Source organism: Gobius niger (assembly GCF_951799975.1).
Source record: "Gobius niger genome assembly, chromosome: 11".
Lineage (NCBI taxonomy): Eukaryota > Metazoa > Chordata > Actinopteri > Gobiiformes > Gobiidae > Gobius > Gobius niger.
In genome coordinates, this window is record NC_136862.1 from 14,428,125 (window position 1) to 14,448,802 (window position 20,678).

Consider the following 20,678-nt stretch of genomic DNA (forward strand, 5'->3'; position numbering starts at 1 on the left):
TGCATTACACAGGCCGCTGCACCTTGCTGGCTTTGTGAACCCTTACCTATCTACTCACTGTGAAATGCGCTGACGCCGGGATTTGTAGTTTTTAGCTTCAATTCCCCTTTTGCTTACGACGATTTTTATCTGTGGGTTGTGCAGATTTGTGTTGATCGGGCATTTTTTCTTTATGTCAAATGCGGTACCTCAGGTTCGCACAGCAAATTCGATATCAGTCAAAGCGGAATAGGAACGATTTCAGCCAAATTTATGTAGTCTTTTTGAGAACTGTGACTAAAGAGACAAGTGAGGCAGTCCCTGAGTAATCGAATAGTCGCTTTTCCCCTTCATGAGGACGCATCGGTGTGTCAGTGGACCTGCATGCGGAAAGAGAAATCGTTCAGGGGTGACATGGGTTTAGGGTCGACACTTCAGAAACATCGATAACAGGAAGTCGAAAAGAAAAGGAGGAAGGATGGATGGAAGACGGAAGGAAGGAACAGTACCCTCAGTATCCCAGGGTAACAATTATGAGAGCATACATATGAGGGTGAAAACAAACTAAAGAAAAGAAACAGCTAAGCAAGGGTTTCCGCAGGTAACAGCAAATCAAATAATATGTTTTTTAATGCCAGTTTAATGCCCAAAATGTATTTTATTACTACAATCGCAAGAATTCTGCCCATGATATTTGCAAACCTTCCATCAAACAGAGGAATGAATGAATGAATGAATGAATGAATGAATGAATGAAGGAAGGAAGGAAGGAAGGAAGGCAGGAAGAAAGAAGGAAGGAAAAAAGAAGGAAGGAAGGTAAGAAGGAATTAAGGAAGGAAAGAAGAACGTAATGAAGTAAGGAAGGAAAGAAAGAAAGAAAGAAGGAAGGAAGGAAAGAAGAAGGAAGAAAGAAGGAAGGAAGGAAGAAGGAAGGAAGGAAAGAAGAAGGAAGAAAGAAGGAAGGAAAGATGGAAGGAAGGAAGGAAAGAAAGAAGAAAAGAAAGAAGGAAGGAAGGAAGGAAGTAAGGAAAGAAGGAAGGAAGGAAGGAAGGAAGGAAAGAAGGAAGGAAGAAAAGAAAGAAGGAAGGAAGAAGGAAGGAAGGAAAGAAGGAAGGAAGGAAGGAAGGAAGGAAGGAAGGAAGGAAGGAAGGAAGGAAAGAAGGAAGGAAGCCAAAAGGAAAAAAAGAAAGAAAGATTTTTTCCACATTTGGACAGTATTTTTTTATTCTATTCTCTGACTTTCCTCATGAGACACATGGATATGTAATTTATTTATTTTAATTTAACCTCTTACCCCTGCCTTAACCAAGCACATCTTCTCCGTTCGACTTTACCCAAATCTAAAAAGTTTATTGACTGGAGCTTTCACATAGGCCAGTGTAATTTCTCATTTGAAAGCTAAGACGTAGATAAACTGCTTTTCTGTTGTATTTTGGTCCCTCTTTTCTCACTTTTTTGTTGCCTTCTTGTTATGTTTTTGTCGCTCTATTGTGGCTTTTTTTTCCATCACTTTTTGGTTGTGTTTTTGTTGCTTGTTTGTCACTTTTTTTGTTACGTTTTCACTGCTTTTAGTGATAAGACTCTTCTGAGATACTGGGTGAAACATTATCTTTGTGGCATTCCTGTTTTTGAACGCTCCATAATCCACACAGTATTTATTTACCAGTGTATCCAATGTCTTCCAAACTCCACAAACCTGATCCACTTGAAACAGGTTTGAAGTTGCTTTGTGCTTTGTAAACCAGGGACTTCTGAAGACTAGTGTGCTTGGTTAGAAAGGATCCATGTTGCAAACAAAGCCAAAGACATCAATGGAAGACCCCGGCATATTTTGCAGGTGCGCTGCCCGCTGCGTGTCCATGTTTTCTTCACCCCTCCGTGTTCCGCAGCGAGGCCTCATCCTCATTAGCACAGGCTTGTCCCGGGTCCTTGGAGCACTGATGAGCTTTGTTTGAGCCCATATTTGGACCAGATGGCATTCCTGTCTCCCCGTTCTCCGTGACTTGGCACTGTCATGTGTTTATTAAAAGCATGTTGCCTTGTTGATAGTACAATTGCTCTGTTTGGTTTCGCTTCACAAAAGTAGACTGTGTAGGTGTCCAAACTATTACTCACAGCCTGGATGTGAAGGGTTCTCTCTCTGTCTGAGGCCGCTGGGATCCTCCTCCACATTGTTAGACGCTTTGTAATGCTGGCACGGCGCATGGTCAGAAATGCCAAGAGCAGACTGTGGAGAAAAAAAAATATCAATGGGACTGTCTTTAATTGTAAAATCAAATCATTTTTCTTTCACATTCTCAGGGGATCTGCATATTTACAAATGAGCTACGACAAAGTGTTTGTTGGTCTCACGGCGCAGAGTAGAGTCTCACACCTTCACAGCGATGACCAATACAGGCAACTGTGAATAACATGGCGCTGTGATCATTATGATGGTGTCGCCTTCAGAGGTAGTAATCAGTGCAGGTCAAAGTACTTCATTTCACTTCTTGAGTAAATGTACAGATACCACTGTTCAAATACGGAATATTGAAAATACCTAAATTACATCAGATTAAATAAGTGTCAAAATTCACATGGGTTGCATCTGAATTCCTCGATTAACAGCAACTATTATGTCCTGATCCAAGCTCCTAACCCTTGTCACGTGATAAGGTTAACTGTTAGATCCCTATGCCGTTAGGAACTAGAGCAGGGGTGTCGGTGGGTCGCGGGCCGCGTATATTGTAAAGGACTGTGGCCTAATAAATAACAATGGTTTTAACTTATTGCAGTTTATTAGCCTATGTCACATGTTTCTCAAAGTGCTACATAAAGTCATTGTTCATTTACGCCACACTCGATGGCAGTAAGTAGCCGCCCTGGGGCAGACTGACCATTTACCACATGGCTATAATATGTTGTTTATATCCTGATCTCTTATTATTACAGAGCCCTCTGCTGGGCCCGTGTGGAATTCTTTCCTTTTTTAAATTTAAGCTGCCCTCTAGTGGTCGGAGTGAGCATTCTGGCTATTTCTTTAAAAATCCATAGCTCCACACAGAAATGGGCTAGAGACTTGCTTTTTTGAAATACTCAGAAATTCATGGTCTATAAACGGCCACATTAAATCGGGCCGCTTGTGTTTGACACATGTGAACGAGCTTTAGAGCTGTTTGCCCAATCATACCGTCCTCACCCAGTGGCGGAAACAACAGAGGATGTGACATCACAAACAGCTGTTTCGTAGCTATGAAAGCAAAAACTGCCTTCATTGGTGGTGCGGTGGCTTATGGGATGGCACATAGCTCCTAATCGCGGTGAGGAACCACCAGAGGTCCCTATGCTAAAGGACGTATGATAGGAGGCATTGAGGCTCCTTTCCCTACCTCCTTCCTAACTGACAGCCCTATTCGGACGCTTCTTATCATGGCGGACGCTGACGCAAATCCGGTTTGGGCTTAGACCTCTTACCAATTTGCTCGTTTCGGATGGACCCATAGAGAAGGCAACATGATGGGGACAAACTTTCCATGTGGTCAATCGATGGCATGGACAGTGCACCTGTACAGCGCCACCTGCTGTTCTGGAGTGTGCATTATAAGGCATAAATGGGGCTAAAACGCAGCCACCTTTATACTTTTTTACTTTGTGTAGTGGAGTAAAATGTCACCAACAACAAGTAGAGTTTTGGACACTTTCTGCTTTAAGGGACAAAAGCTTCATGCTGACTCAGGTGGTTGTGGCTCAGGTTGTAGTTCACTTGATGACTACTTTTAACCGTAACTTGAATCAAATGTAAAGTAACGCTACTCTTACTGCAGTAACTTTTTTTTTGTGGGCTACTGTGCTTCTTTTCCCACCTCCAGTTGCTTATATGGCTATTCTGGTATGGAGACTCTCTCTAGTGGGACACAGAGTTGCTGACCTACATCTGCTGACATTTTCAAATCCCGGGCCTCTTGCTGTGAGATGTCCCAACTTGTGCCGACTCACGGCCCGTCCTCCTGCGCCTTGTTAACTGTCACTTAAACAGACAGTTCCATTGGCAGGCGCATGTCAGCTCTTTGACGCCAGCACTGACGTCCTCGTGACACAATGGCCAGCACAGAGAGCTAAGGGCTTCTCCAAAATAGATACGTTATTGACTGTATTTGATCTAACTGCCTGCGCTGTAAGTGACGGGTTTCTGTGACGGGAGGTTGAGGGGAGGACAATGTTTTCATAATTTTTTCAGTGTTAAGTGTGACCTGTTACCCATGCTGAGAAATGAACAAAACTGTTGACATTGAATAACTGCATTATCATTATTTGTTCTCCAGGGTTTATTGGACAGAACAGTGCAGTGTCAAAGGGGGTAAAGGTGAAGGGTGGGCAGAGACATTCAGCAAGCTATCAGAGCCGGGAGTTGAACCCACGATTCAGATTAATTCAAGTTTGACATGGCAGGAAAGGGCATGTAAAATGTTTGAGCTGAAAAGTGTCAGTTACTATTTTAGACAATAAGAAAAAACACAATAGAAAAGAAGAACATAAGTCAAAAGGAGTATCACCTACAGAGACATATATAATATAATTATCGCAATATAAGACAGTTATGGAATGTATCATATAGCCCTATTGAAACACTAGAGTATTTTGCTCATTCAAAATCATTATCCTGTTAATTCATTATTTTACTTAAAGGCACACTGCGTAACATTTTGGACAATACTGTTGCCATCAACACAAAACATACTCCTGATGACCAGCTCGACACAGAAAATGCTATTTCTGCAGTGGGTAATCAAAGAATGGAGTTGGATGAGAACCTAACCTGTTTAAAGCAGTACTAAGTAACTCATGCCCTTAGAGGCCATACGTGCCACTGCTGGTGTCGTAGTATGTTGTGGTTTTTTACTCATTAATTGTCCGTGAGAGTAAATGCGTTGACAGAAAGACAAAGAGAGAGAGAGAGAGAGAGAGAGAGAGAGAGAGAGGGATATTGTACAACCAATTACATAATGGAGATTTTTTTTTTCACTCAAACTTGGCTGTAAATACTGTTTAAGTGGCGTTAGCCCACAGTTAGCTTTGCCCGTTAGCCTGTTAGCTTCTTCGTCGTGATATCATTAGTGTGCATTGTGCCTCCGACACGTAGGCAGCAAAGTTGCAACTGTGGTTTTCTGGCCAGAGACACCAGGGGGAGATGAAAGACCCCCCCAATCATCTCTTGTATAACACCCAGAGGGGCTACAGAAAGATTTATTAAGGTAAACAAGTTACTTAGTACTGCTTTAAATCTCAAATTCAGCTGACTTTAGTCACATCTCCATGGAGACGAGCTCATACCCACTCCCGGTAAAGTTACAGTCATGTCTTAGGACATGACTGTCCTAAGACACGTGTTTTTTTGTGTGCATTTATGATGTATTTTTCAATGATGAAAATATCTGGCATAAAATAAATGCTGGTATTTAAATTTTATTTATTGGGTAAAATTCCACGAGGTGTGGCTTTAACCAATCAATTACTATATTTGTTCACTCACAAACAAACAGCTTACAGAGATCTTATTATGTACAGTTTCATCAGTGTGTGTTGTGCATGCTTGCTTATTACATCATTGTGAAAACATGGAGAGCAGTTGGTGGCTCGGACTGAAACAGCATTATTAATTCATGAGAAACTTTCCTTAAAGGGTCAAAGACATCATACAACATACAAACACACTGCTGTAGCCCCTGAAAAAAGGAGCATATTTTTCTTCTACAGAAGCTGATACAAACAACATTGGACTGTAATTACAAGAAAGTGCCGCACTAGTAAATATCTCTGTTAAATTCCAAAAGACTCCTGCATGTTTAATTGGTTGCCAGCACTGTTTTTAATATACTATAATGTACTGATCTGCACACACCTTTCATAATGCTACCTGGCAGAAATGCATAAGTCAGTGGTGGTCGTAAATAACACGCATTGACAAAAATCACATCCATATACTGAGCGGTTAGCGATCCGCATAAAAAGTAATATGTCTCCCTCAAACATTTGAATAAATCATCTCCGAGACTCGGGGAAGAAGTGAGGAAAGTCGTGAGCGTTTACAGTTACGTAGGTGTGAGGCATCCGCAGCTGCAGCGAAGATGAATGATAATGTTGGTGTTTTTCTTTTTTTTTAACCATAATGTTGTCTGTTACTAACTGAATCTGTTTCCTCTTTTAGGATAACAACCACAGCTGCCTGCATGATGGACTTGAGGAGGTACCCCCTGGACGAACAGAACTGTACACTGGAGATTGAGAGCTGTAAGTAAAGTCGATGATGATAAAATGTAAAAGATTTCTGCAGCTGCTTTTCTGACCCAAAAGTGTAATGCGCAATAGATTTTCAGCCAGTAATCCATAAAGGCAGTGTATGAAACGTTTTAAATATATAATTCCTTTAAAAAGTACTATTTATGTCTCAAGATACGAGGCAAACATGTTCAAATCAAGCTTAACGGATGTAGATTTATTCACATGTACAAAAACGTTTTACATGATGTTAAAGTTTATATAAAGCTGGGAAAAGACACAGAAACTCTCACCTTCCACAAGTCCTAAATAGTGCTAGTGCAGCCTCCAGTTGTTAAAGCTCAGTAAGTGAACTCTGGATGCTCTGAGCTTTCAAATAAGAATGTCCACATAAAGTGAAACTTGAACTTGTAAACTCAAATGGAGCTTAAAGCAGATCTAAGTAACTCATGCCCCTAGAGGCCATAAGCGCCACTGCAGGAGTCATAGCATGTCTCGTTTTTTTTTACTCATTAATTGTCTGTGAGAGTAAATACTATGCTGACAGAAAAGACAAAGGGAGAGAGGCATATTGTACATTGTACCACAACCCAATTACACAAAGGAGATTTTTTTTTTCACTCAAACTTGGCTGTAAATACTGTTTAAGTGGCGCTAGCCCGCAGTTAGCTTTGCCCGTTAGCCTGTTAGCTTCGTCTTCGTGATTCCATTAGTGTGTATTGCGCTTCCGGGTTGGAGCAGGGAAAGTTGCAAGGGTGGTTTTCTGGCTAGAGACACCAGGGAGAGATGAAAGACCCCCCCAATCATCCCATTAACACTTGTATTACACCGAGAGGGACTACGGAAAGGATTTATTAGGGTAAACAAATGACTTAGTTCTTTAAGTTCAAATGGAGCTGTAGCGCCCTTTTGAGCACATTCTACAGACATTAGCCTTTGAAATGCTTGTGGGAAAATAGACTTTTTGTGGTACAGGTTTTTCAAGATAGACTGGGGATCCTCAACTATCACTTTTTTTTCTTCCTCTTCTTTTTTGGGTCGGGCAGTGTATGTTAGGAATCATTTTATGTCCCTTTTATGATGTTGATGGCCCCCACTTTGAAGACTCCTTTGGTAGAGAAGGAAAAGAAATGAACTCTCGCTTTAACACCACGAAGGTCCCAGGTTTCATTCCTGGGAAATTTGTGGCATATTCTGCCTTCATTCTCACTCGTTTTTCCCCCGAACATTCCCCGAGCCTAGGCCCAACATCGAAGAAGAGACATGAAACATAATAGTGTGATAAAAGAATAAACCCTTCATCTACATAATTTAACAAATGCTCATACAAATTAGTAGCATTCGTGATAATTACAGATAGTTTCTCATGATTAGGGTAAGAAACATAAGAGTTTGACTTTCGAGCGGCATTAACATAACAGTTACACACAGTCACGTTGCTTTAATTTAGATAAATCATTTTTGCCGCTGCTGTAATTAAATATTGTATTAGTGTGATCATTCCCATCGACCGCTTCATCAATCACCGCCGTTGTTCAATACAGCAGATCTTTGTGATTTCCATTCGTTGGGATAAAAACTACAGTGTGTTTGCCCTGGGGGACCTCAGCCAGCAATGAAATATGGATATGCCATGAATTAAAAAAAATAAAAAGTTGCGGGGATTTGTTGTTTACGCTCATGGGACCGCCTCGTGCTGCTGGGAACGGCGTGCGTAAAGCATCAGCGTGATTGATTAGGCAGCCACTTGTTTCTATTTCATGGACAATGTCACATTTCCTCAGCCTATAACCTCTGCCTGAGATTTAATGGTAATGAATCCGCGGTCCTGAGAGAGCTGAAGGCATGGCAGAGGAATGTGAAATGTAGTAATGTTTTTTTTTTTTTTCTTGAGCTGAGAAATTACCTCACGCCGAATGCGGACCAGGACGGAGACATAAATCTGTGGCAGTGGTCACTTTGAGGCGTGCTGCTCCGTCTCGGGCAGCGCGCTCCGTCAGTGCGAGTGACAATGGATAATGAACGTTCATGTGTGTTGGGGGAAATGTATGCGGTGATACGGGAACATAGTGCTCAGCTAAGTATGGGGTTGGCCGCTGATTGAACTGTTTTAAAATAAATAAACTAAACACTACTGCTGTGTAAGGGAAACTAATACATTACATTGCATTTTGAACAGCCATGGTAGCTCTGCACAGAGACTGTTGAATGATTAGGAACAAATAGAGGGGGGAATGTATTTTGTCATATTTATTTGATGATATTGCATCTTAACCCCATAACCCCCGCCTTAACTTTCTCTAGTTTGGCATTACAAAAAAATCCAAAAGCAAAAAAGTGGCAAAGAGTGATGATGAAGAAACAAAAAAGTGGCAAAAATGAAAAGAAAAAGTGACGAAAATGTGTCAACAACAAAAAAGACCGAATAAAAACATGCTGGAAAAGCGGCAATAACTTAACCAAAAAAAGCAAGCCTAAAGAGAGATGAAAAAGCAACAAGAAAACCGAAAGAGCGACAGAAAGTTGACAAAAATGCAATGAAAAAGTGACTAAAACATGACTTCAAAAATGCGACAAAAAAAAAAATCTGTTTTGTTGGCCTTAGCTTTCAAATGAGGCATTACTATGAGTTGGAAGCTTTAAAGGCAAGAAGCATTTAGATCTGCTCCTGACAGGCCTCCTGGGAATACTGGTCAAAAGGTCAAATGCGGTGGAGACAAATTAACATAAAGGGACAATAAAGTCAACATCTGTAGCTGAAGTGATACTACTAAGATCGTTGTTTTTCCCTCTGTGAACAGATGGGTACACCACGGACGACATCGTTTTCTTCTGGCAAGGAGGGGACAAGGCTGTGACCGGAGTGGACAAGTTAGAGTTACCTCAGTTCTCCATCGTGGACATCCGCTTGGTCTCCAGAGAGGTCCGCTTCATCACAGGTACGGGCATCAGAGAGCTCTGTATTTCAAACATACTGTATGTGAAGTTAGGGATTAATGTTAATTAATGGCCAGATGGAATGGACGCTTTTCTATGTAAATCATGTGTTCAAAGATACGTATATAGGTGTAATATAAGAACCACTTTGACAATGAAGAATAATGAATCATAGTTATGGGTTCAAAGTGATAAAATATGAAAAATATTCAATCTCTTGAAAAGTAAGTCCTTAAAACGAGGCCCAAACAGGAGTTAATGCTCTTAAGAGAAACACTAAAAACCAAGGTACTCCTCCCACATCATAATCCTCCTGGTCCTAGGCATAGGCGAGCCAGGTGGCCACCTAGGTCGCCATCTGCTGGAGGCACTTTGGCACAGAAATAGACACATATAGACTTCGGTTTTTAATGATGGAAACTAGAGAATAAAAGTTAAATCTCGTCTAGGGCGCCAAATTGGCTTGGCCCTGATTTACATTTTCTAAAAAGCCTTTGTTTTTCTGGGCTGTTATATATTAAAATCTTTTAAAAGGTATTGCTGGTTTTTCCCACGCATATTGGCTTCAACAAACTTTGTAAAGAAGTGTCAAGAAGAGTTGTTCACATTTTTCGAAAATTATATAAATGCAGCCAAAATGTTTGGTTATTTTGCAAGAAACTGCCAAAGACAGAAACTTTCAAAACAAAGCAAACCCAAATGACTTATTCTTAGTAAGTTAGTTTAGTTAGTTTACCGTAAGAAGCATGATCCATTCTAAGTGGTTTGTCCACAGCTGATGTGGAACGGATGCCCCGATATTGATTGTTTCAAAGATTTACAGGTTACTGGAGATGATGAGGTCATTTGTCACGGCACTGCTTATCTCATGCCTTTTATCTTTCTCTGACAAAATGACAACAAAAGTCTAGAAAGCATCATAGAATTAACAACACATGGGCCAATTTGTCGGGGTTGTGTCTCCGTAAACATTCCTGGCTTTGGCATCTGAATTATAACACTCTAGTTGTTTTAATTAGAGAATAATCAAAAGGGCACTTATTGTAATGTGTATGCTCAGGCAGCTCATATTTTCCCCATTAAGTGTACCAAAGAGTGCAGTGTATATCCCTGTTCAATTATGCTCCTAAAATGCCCTTTTGGTAATGTTTAGAGGACAGCAAAAATGCTAAAGAAAAAGCCAACAGCTCTGTGACAATTCTCAAAGGGGCGCGGGAGCTGCCTGCTGAGATAGGGGCTTGCAGAAAAATCTGCCGTGTTTGCGACTTTCTGCCATGTTTAATTGGAATCGAACTTGTCCCTGGAAAGGAATCCATCGCTTTGGGGAAATTAAGTGCTCCATCTGAACAAATGGAGAAATGACTACCCCATGCGTTGTCAGAGTGCAGACTTTGGCACTCTTAAGTTGTGCCAACGTTCTCCCTCTTGCCCCTTTTTCAGCCTGATGTGTGTTCGCGCTCTCTCAAAGCCGCCCCCTCCCTCTCCTCACAGGTTCATATCCGAGGCTTTCACTGAGTTTCCGGATTAAGAGAAACATCGGCTATTTCATCCTGCAGACCTACATGCCCTCCATCCTGATCACCATCCTCTCCTGGGTCTCCTTCTGGATCAACTATGATGCCTCTGCCGCTCGAGTGGCCCTGGGTGAGGCGCACTGGCTTTGTTTGAATCCTCTCATTAACAAAGTAATGTAGTCCTTAGTGTATTGAGCATTTGAATTAGCTATATACCGTACATCACATGGATTGACAGTATGTAGGGTATTTACTTTAAGATTATTCAGTGTGCATTGATTTGTTGATTTACATGGTATCCCTATGTGCATAAAAAAGTAAATTACTGAAATCATAAAAAAAAAACTGTGGGCTGTAACGTGGCAAAAACCAAAACATGATGTACTATGGGTTGTCTATGAAATACAAATGCTAAAAAATAGACCTGGTGCAATTTGATTCCACACGGTTCCTGGGAATGTAGTTTATATGAATTACATACACGGCAGGCGCAGTAGTTCAGAGGGGTGTGGATCTAGTGAGTCCCTCAGAAACAGACAGGAACACCGTTACCTATAATTGGTTTCTGCACACTATAGTGGATTTATTTCCAGACGTGACCTTATTGTTTTTCTCCCTGACCCCTGTGTCTCTGTGCTGCTGTGCCCAGGTGTGACTACGGTGCTTACCATGACAACCATTAACACCCACCTTAGGGAGACTCTCCCGAAGATCCCCTACGTGAAAGCCATCGACGTCTACCTCATGGGCTGTTTTGTCTTTGTGTTCCTGGCCCTGCTTGAATATGCCTTTGTAAATTACGTGTTCTTTGGCCGGGGTCCCGCCCAACAGAAGAAACTCAGTGAGCGGCTGGGCAAATCCAACAACGAGCGCACGAGATACGAGGAGAAGCGCCTGAGGGAGCAGGTTTGCATTGCTGCGACAAAGTTCACAAAACAGCAGACCTTTTTACAAATGCACATAGGACCACTAGCAACACACACTCCCTGTCGTCACCAAGCACTAGTTCACAAATGGCACAGCAGTGGGTTCAGAGAGTTTTCAGACCTCTAATAAAGTCTATTATAATATTTAGTAGCCAAATACTACAATCATGCATCTATTATCTATTGGTTAAAATGCACAGATCACCCTGCAATAATACTTTTACAAGTTTCTCAAAAATAAAATAAAAAATGAGAGAGATACCTCATAGTTTAGAGCACAGTAAATGGAATAAATTACAGTAAATGTATTTCATGGCAGTTTTATTAGTGAAAAATACCTAAAAGACATCTTACTGTTGGCAGTCTCAGAGCGGTACATTACCTGCTGTCTCAGTAGAAGAACTTTCTGAATGCTTTGACTACAGAAAGCCAAATATGAGGTTTAAAGGTGTATCATGAACTTTTTATGCAAAAAAAATGTGTGCACAATTTACCTTTTGTGACTCAATGGCTGTATGGGAGGACAGCTTGGCACCTTTACTTTCCATCACGGTGGCCTCTACAAGCCTACAGGATATATTGTTTTGTAGGTTTTCTGGTGAAAGGGTTCGTCAGCAGTGAACACCTACCTAACACTCTAAAACAATTGATCCTGGAGCATCATAGAGACCACTGTGATGGAGAGTAAAGGTGCCATGTTGACCACTCACACAGCCATTGGGTCACTAAAGGTCAAATAAAAAGGTTTTCTTTTTTTCACATAAAAATTTCCATAATGCACCTTTAAACGTATTAGCTGCTTTTTGTAATGCTTTATTTAAATAACCCACAGCAAACAGAAGTATGTCAGTGTCTACCTGAACATTAGAAGCAGGTTTGGCATTAATGTTAATCTTTTATCATAGCATAACCTGGAATGCTCCGCAGTGTGGATTTAAGATCTTAATTTAACTTTTCAGTATAAGACTTGAGTTTAATATCATGACATAAGAAGACAAAACAGAGTGGTGTGAATACTCCCTGAGCCTACTGTACGTACATAATCCCTGTACTTACAAAGCACCATTCACTTTCACTATGCACTTACTACCATCCATTGCTTTCCCCTCTCGCACTAGACACAGGCTTCTTACTGAGGGTAGTTAATTAATTGAGATAGCTGTTCATCTTGCTCAACAGTGGTGTTAGCCTTTTCATTTCTTATTCAGGTTGTCTGTTTATGCTGTAAGCTTCACTCAGTCTGCCACCTCAAGTTTCCAGGTACACGTATTTGGAATTGGTCAGAGCCTTGTTCAAATTAAAAAGGCACTTTCCGAAATCTCCTTGTAATGGTCAGACTGAATGAAGCCCCGTTTTTTTTTCATGTGTGAAGCACTAAATGCTATGCCGAGTCAACGTTGTTCCTGTTAAATATCTGTCTTATGCACTGTGAAATGATCGAAAATGCTTTTATAGCCGATATAATGTTCTTTTCACTTTTTCTTTCACATTGCAAGGACTCCATTTCCGTGCCGTATCAAACCAACACCTTCAGGTCATTTACACAGCGAAGAAATCTGTATCTCGAGGAACAAAGAAAAGTTGGGGTACATGTATTTAGAAATCATATCAGCTGTAGGCTAGAATCAGCTATTTGTATCATTAATAAATGCCTGCTTACTCTGTTAACTATTTATGTTGCATGCATCCCATACCACCTCTGCACGTGCTGTAATTTAAAGATATGGGGTAGGGGAGGCGAGGTTATTGTAGTTGGAATAAAAGGGGGTGGGGCTTCTGTTATTTTGTCCCGCCCTCTGACTGGTGTTGTCCTCTGTGCAGGTGGATGCCTATGGAAACATCCTCCTCACCACTCTGGAGATGAACAACGAGGTGATGCCTTCAGACGTGGGCAGCAGCGTCAGTGACTCTCGCAACTCGGTCATGTCCTTCGACAGCTCCGGGGTGCAGTTTAGGAAGCCCATGGCGCCCCGGGACGGATTCAGCCACCACTCGCTGGACCGCAGTGCCATGCGGAGCAGGGCTAACTGCCGGCTACGGCGACGCTCCTCCAAGCTCAAGTTGAAAATCCCCAACCTGTCCGATGTTAGCACCATTGACAAGTGGTCCCGGGTCATTTTCCCGATCACCTTTGGATTTTTCAACCTAATCTACTGGTTGTACTATGTGAATTGATGTGCATCCCTCCAGGAATCATGGGCCATATTTTGAGAGCACATTAATTGGCTTTGATACAGTTCCTAAATATGTATACACATATACAAGGTGAACATATGTATATGCATATTTCTATATATTATATTTATATATACACATGTGGAATCTGAAGGACCTTTCTGCTGTACAAAGTATTAATAGGATGACTTGAATGTTTAAGAATACTTGTGAGAGAAGAATTTCAATGCTTTGAGTTTCTTTTTCCTCCTGAAACAAACAAACAAACAAACAAACAAACAAACAAACAAACACAAGACCTCACAACAGTGGGGTTTTTGGAACTAAAGACTGCATGATATTTTTGCTAAAAAAAGAAAAAGAAAAAAGTGAAAGCTACTGAGAGAGAAAAAAGATGTCTCAGAATCGCATTGACTTTTTATTGATACTTAATGTTATCCAAAATCCTCTACTGCAGCTCTGAAATCAGCAGTGGCTTATCTGTGAGTGAGACCCCCCCCCCTCCGCCGCCGCCAGTCACATGACCCCATCACCCGCGGATCACATGCACGGAAACCCTCTGCTTCTACTGTGTACAGCTCCTCGTTTGGATTTCGTGTTGTTTTTCAAAGTGATATCGTTCTTTATGGGACATCAGCTCTGGCTCATCGGTCTCCTTGTGAGGGCTTCGTGGATGCGGATTGTGCCCAGAGTCGACGCAAACTCGTATTCCTTTTTTCTTCTTCTCATCTTCTTTTGACGACCTGTGCTTTGGGGGGGATGGGGGTTCATTATGGGTAAAACAAAAATGCTGAATATTGTAGATATATGATTTTGTCTTGAAAAATACTGTGATTTCTGAGCGTATCAGAGCATATTCTAGCGCTAGGGCATTATTAGCTTAAAAAAAAAGAGATTCAAAGGTATGCATTTATCATTTTGATTGTTGGAATTAGCATATTCTGTACATTTTTATCATTTGAGTATACTTGTATTGTTTCTTTTACATTGTTCTTTAAGTGCATTGATGTCTTATCCTGCTTTCTGTTCAGAGAGGAAACCGGGGTTGAGTAGGGCAGTGCTTTTGGATCAAAACGAGTGCTTTTTAGACATGACATATCAGCCCATTGTTGACAAATGGTAGTTTTGTTCACTTTAATGTGTGTTTTTTGTTTTGTTGCTATTCTGTTTCTGTCTGTAGCATTTTTATGTACTAGAATTGGGCTGCCTGGTGAGAAGGATAGTTTTCAAATTAGTCCCATCGAACAACCACTCTGGACCTATTAGAAATCAGTGCAACCAGGAGGAATCCCATGTGGAGAAGAAAAAAAAAAAGGTTCTATAAATAGCCATGAAACAACCGAAAAGGCCTATAATCCATATGCACTGTTGTTTATTTTCTACAACACACACAGGGCTCAGGTTCATTAGCAAACAAACGGATTTTCCAGAGAGTAGAGCTTATGTTCTAGATACAATTTGAGTAGTTTTTGTAGGCTAACTACTTTATTTAATGTGCTCACCAAAGTCAAAGACTGACGGGAAAGCCTTACATGCTTTTCTTAAGCAACACCACCTTCATCATCGTCATCTCCACTTATATAGACGCTCATAGATACATTTATTATCGGACCCCAGCGCAGAACAATACGCTCGGGTTGCCCCCGGGGGAACAAGCGAGTTCAAAATACAAAACAAGGGAAGATGCAGGAAGCATATCAGCTCAAGAGAAATGGACTATCAGTTTAGTAGGTGTTTGTACAGGCTTAAAAAAAATATTTAAAAACTATAGCTCACCCTTAAGACAAAAGCAGGATGATTGAAAGGATTCTATATGTAGCTGCCCAAGTCTCGAAACCAAATATATATTGATGATGGATATTATAAAAATATATCAGAGGGGAAAATAACGAAAGTAACGGGAAAGTAACAAGCTAGGGCTGCACAATGAGGAAAAATAAATAAATAGGATATTGCAATAACAATAGGATTGCAAAATCTTAAAGCAGAACAAAGTAACTTGTTTACCTTAATAAATCCTTTCGTAGTCCCTCTGGGGGTAATACAAGTGTTAATGGGATGATTGGGGCCAGAAAACCACAACCACAATACACACTTATGGAATCACGGAGAAGAAGCTAACAGGCTAACGCGCAAAGCTAACCGCGGGCTAGCGCCACTTAAACAGTATTTACAGCCACGTTTGAGTGAATTTTTTTAAATCTCCATTGTGTAATTGGATGTACGATATCCATCTCTCCCTTTGTCTTTTCTGTCAGCGTAGTATTTAGACAATTAATTAATTTAAGACAATTAATGAGTAAAAAACGTAACATGCCACGACACCTGCAGTGGCGCTTATGGCCTCTAGGGGCATGAGTTACGTAACTGTTTTAATAAACAATTTCAACATAGTGGGTTCCATTAAACTGAAATGTTGTTTTTTATCAAAAAATGTTATCAAAGTCAAATGGAAGATTTTGCAGCTTCTTGTGACCTCGATATTGTGTCACCTAATATTGAGAGAGAGAAATAATTTGGCGATATATTGTGCAGCCCTAGATGAAACTAAAAATGAGAGTTAGTAGCATCTTTGGACTTTGGAGAAAGGATAGTCTAAATTCCGTTTCTACAAAAAAAAAAAAAATACCTTAATGGAAGTTATGCTATAAAGGAAATAGCTGAGATGTGGAGCTATATTGTGCTGCGTTATAGCATAATGGACATTGGACCACATTTGTCCGGAATATGGGTAACGCTTCTCAAAATCAAATTGCACTAAAACCAGATTAAAGTAATATTTATATGTATCACTGACATTAGACTATGTAGTACATTACCATATAGATATATATATATATACGTAAATCTATAAAGATAGACATGTAGTTTGTCATATTTTAATTGTTGCATTCATTCTCGATTCCTGTGAAGCCGACTCTACAGTTGGTTATGCAATGGCCTTGATTGTGTTCCTGCAGTAAACCTTTTTGTTCTGACGACAGTATTTAGTAGCGCCTGAATCAGGACACTTTTTTGAATTCTGTGTTTTCTTTTTTCCGAAGTGAAGTGAGGTGGAGATTATTACCAACGTGCTTTTCGCATTTCAGTAGCTATTCCGCTAGTTTAGATCGCTTATATAGAAAACGCGTAACAAGACACAGGGATTTGAAGCAAGTTGCATCATCCCTTCGCACTCAGCAACAGCTAGTCAAAGCGTTCAATACGGTGGATCTTTACCTGACGACGGGTCGGGCGATGTACGTATTTTGTTCTTGTACAAGCAGAGCATATATTTAGCTGAAGTAGTGGAAAAACTTTGACTTGAAGGAGGACTAATTATCTATTGTGCCAAAAGAACGTAGTGTTGCAGTTTTCTCAAATTCAGGTCGGAAGATTTACCGAAATAAAAACAAATGCCTTTTTCAGTTTTTTTTTTTTTTTTTGTTCATGTTAGAAGCATATTTGAATTACACTCATCACAGATAATGGAGAAAACATTCGCAGCCCTTGCATGTTCACAAAGAATATACCCACCACTCATGTCACTTAGTAACACATATTACAGGCTTTCTGGACACGAAATCTGCACATTCATCTCAAAAGCTGTGAGGATATTCTGTGTCATGCTTTATTTTAGGATATTTGCTTATACAAGAGAGAAAATATGTTTCTTTGACACATATGTTTGAGAAGTAGAGGAAAAAAGTGTTAAACTGATTTCAATGTGAATTTTCTTGCCTCTAGTGTATATGTGTAATTACATGTGAATTGTACTGTAAATATGATATCTTTCACTTAATAGTTCTTAATGCATGAACAAAAACATGGCAGTTCTTAATACCAGCTAGCCTCACTGCTAATGGCATGGACAGCTTCTCTAGCATTGGCATTCTTCTGCAAACGAAACCTAAAAAAATGAGACACAAGAAATACAGTGTGAACAAAATGATGGAGGAATTGACTCAAGGCGGCCTCACAGCAAGATTGGCTCATCGTGTACTCCCTTCCCATAACGTAGGAGTACCGTTAGTTGCTCCAGTACTCTCCTGTATATTACAGTTTGCCTTGGTTCACTTTCTGCAGTTGGAGTGGTGTCATCCTGCATGAAACATTGTTTCCCATCGAAGTGGGCCTTTCCACCTTTGAGTTACAGCTTATTACCTGACACGTTTACCTCAGCATAGCATGCTACTTGATGAAATTAAGGGCATATCTCCGAGCAGGCAGAGGAGCAGGATAGCCTTAAAAAGGAAGTGAGTAGTCTTTTCCTGTTCCTCAAAGAAGAAAAAAATGTCACGCATGTCCTTGAACACTCATGACCAGTGTTACTGGGCAACCATGTGCTCAAGTGCAGCTGCTCCCCGGCCAATAATAGATGTCTCTGTGCAGACTGCTTCAGGAAGTCAATATTTTAGTGGGCTATTGATCAGCTATCAGTCAGTCCCTGGTTGACATAAAGCTCTGACCTAGCATTTACATTTGGACAGAAAATGTTGATTTCAGCTTTCAAACGTTTTCAATGTGAGTTTTGTGGTTGCACTAGGAGGCTGTAGCATGATTTGCTCAAGTAGACCATTGGAGCCACATGCTATGTCATATTTTCTAAATTAGGTCTAGTTTTTCTTGTCTGCTGCACTTTTGAAACAAGTTCAGGTATTTACTTTAGGCGTGTCACTCGGGATCACACCACTCAAAGAATATGCACAACTGGCTGAAAGAGTGAACACATCTGTACTGGAGTGTAATAAATCCGTGGTGGCACACTGACCGGATGTGGCATCACTGTGAGGCCTTTGTTGGTTAATTCATCATTTTGTGAACCTTGTAGGTTTTGTTTTGCATGGCATAAGTTTGAAAAGGTTTATTTTCATATCTTTTACTCACACCATCAGTGTCATCTCCATAGCCAGGAAAAAGGAAGATCCAGTGTTTACATGCTAAAATTGCACATGTTTTACAGCCAGCTCTATAAATCTTGTGAAACAAACTGTTCATTAAAACCAGAGGACAAAAACATGTACATGTAAAAATGTACTTTCTGTAAATCATACAATTTGGATTAGGTGCACTGAGTGCATGCTGTAGTGATATCAGGTTCTGCATAAGCATCCGCATCAGTCGCCCTCAACTACAAAGGATGTAGAGGATGCTCGGCAGTAGCATCTGAACGTAAGCCATGTGATTGCACACTGAGTGGGTGTTCCTCGGTTTTCTCTTCAATATGCTGCTGCCTCTGGTTCTGCTCTTTGTCCATTACTGTCGGATGATTCTTGAAGAAGCTGTGCTGATTCCCAGTAACACATGTGAACCGGACACAGACCAGAGAGACTGTGTCTCAAAAAGACTTCTGTTATAAGTAAAATTTTGAAGAAAAAAAGAGAGAAAGAAACCCATAAAGAAAACAGCCCATTTCTTTTGAAAAATGGATTAGCAAATGATTTTCTTCATTTCTGTGTTCATTTCTGATTTCTTGTTGCATTTGTTCCAGATTGTTCCTCTTACTGTAGTTGTTTTATCATGAGAAGGAAATGTAATTCATCTGATATACTGGCACTGGAAGAAAATTGCATTTGTTTTTTGTACTGTAATTGTTTTGTTCACATTGGGCGCTTATTTGATTCAGTTGTTTAAAAAGGTGTTTGATTTCATTTGGAGTATCCGTACTCATGGGATCAACATTTGTGTAGTATGAAGTTGTATTTTTTTGTCAGTGCAATGTTATAGTGTCAATCAGCTTTTTTAGGTGTTTGAACAAGACGTGTTTTTTACAAATACAAAGTGTTGAAGTATGTGGTATAACAAGGGTTCATTCAAATAACAGACTTTTTACAAATAAAGGCTTATACAGTGAACAATGCACGCAAGTCTTTTCATTTGCCCTTTGAGGACTAATGCTAATGTTAGTTCAGGTGGCCTTTCTCTGTTTTTTTTCACCATATTAGTCCCCAAAAGGTAAATCCTCACTACATGATGTGGCAAATCCAATGGTATAAATCAGGTTTCTATGCTAATACAGCAGGTGTCTGGTTGGGCTGTTCGGCATTTCGAGACAAAGGTGTAAAACAACAACGGTGTTTTAGAACATACATACAAAGTGAATCCTTCGGACATTTGCCCCTCTTTCAAATGAAAACCACACTTTCTGGAAAATCCCCTATTAAATAGTGATCAGGTAGAACCATTGGACACTGTGTCCCGGCCGGGGCATTTTCCAAACTTTTACTTTGTGCTGTGCTCCTGAAAAGCGCCACATGATTAATTAGTTTTGTCAGAAGAACAGATGCAATTGCAACTGTTTGCCGAGACGTGGTGTCCTTTGTCGAGGGCACGGGACTAAATTTGGAAGCACATTTGGATATTTTTTTATAAGGTGCACTGTGCTCTTGAACTCCAGTGAACGTTTAGGTGCAAAAGTGAGAACAGACTAATGATGCAGCTTGACATCTGAAATATTATCTTCCACTGCTCTCCCAAAGCACAATGCTGAGCTCCAGGAGATAAGAGCACTGTAACCTCTTTGATCGGGGAGGCACGGGCCTGGTTCAGAGCAGGAGATAGATTGTCTGTACAAAGGAGAAGGGTCCCTGGAAGAGTGACGTGGGGGTATCCTTCCGTCTCTTCTCATTGGTCTGAGTTACAGCTTTAGTTTAGAACTCCCCCCTTTTCAAAACAACCGCCCATCCATGCATTGCAACACACTTTTGGCTCCTGACTTCTGTCTTTAGTAGTGATGGGATTTACGGCTCTTTACTGGGAGCCAAGTCTTTGGGATTCATTCATGTCAAAGACCTTTCAAAAAGCTGGCACTAAGTAACTAAGTAACTCATGCACCTAGAGGCCATAAGCGTCACTGCAGGTGTCCGTGGGAGTAAATACTATGCTGACAAAAAAGACAAAGAGAGAGAGATAT

The 20,678-nt window shown here is 40.5% G+C and overlaps 1 protein-coding gene across 2 annotated transcripts in view; it reads left to right on the top strand.

Annotated features, from left to right (window-relative positions):
• Nucleotides 1-14,062, top strand: part of gabrb4 (gamma-aminobutyric acid type A receptor subunit beta4) — a 49,753-nt gene extending 35,691 nt beyond the window's left edge. The window contains exons 5-10 of one of the 2 annotated variants that reach the window (XM_079566157.1): nt 6,164-6,246; nt 9,036-9,173; nt 10,663-10,815; nt 11,335-11,591; nt 13,108-13,197; nt 13,433-14,062. In XM_079566157.1, the coding sequence (XP_079422283.1) occupies nt 6,164-6,246; nt 9,036-9,173; nt 10,663-10,815; nt 11,335-11,591; nt 13,108-13,197; nt 13,433-13,786 (1,075 nt within the window). In that variant the 3' untranslated portion in view covers nt 13,787-14,062. The remainder of the gene's footprint in view (nt 1-6,163; nt 6,247-9,035; nt 9,174-10,662; nt 10,816-11,334; nt 11,592-13,107; nt 13,198-13,432) is intronic. The other variant, XM_079566158.1, reaches the window with a different exon arrangement.
• Nucleotides 14,063-20,678: the final 6,616 nt, after the last annotated feature.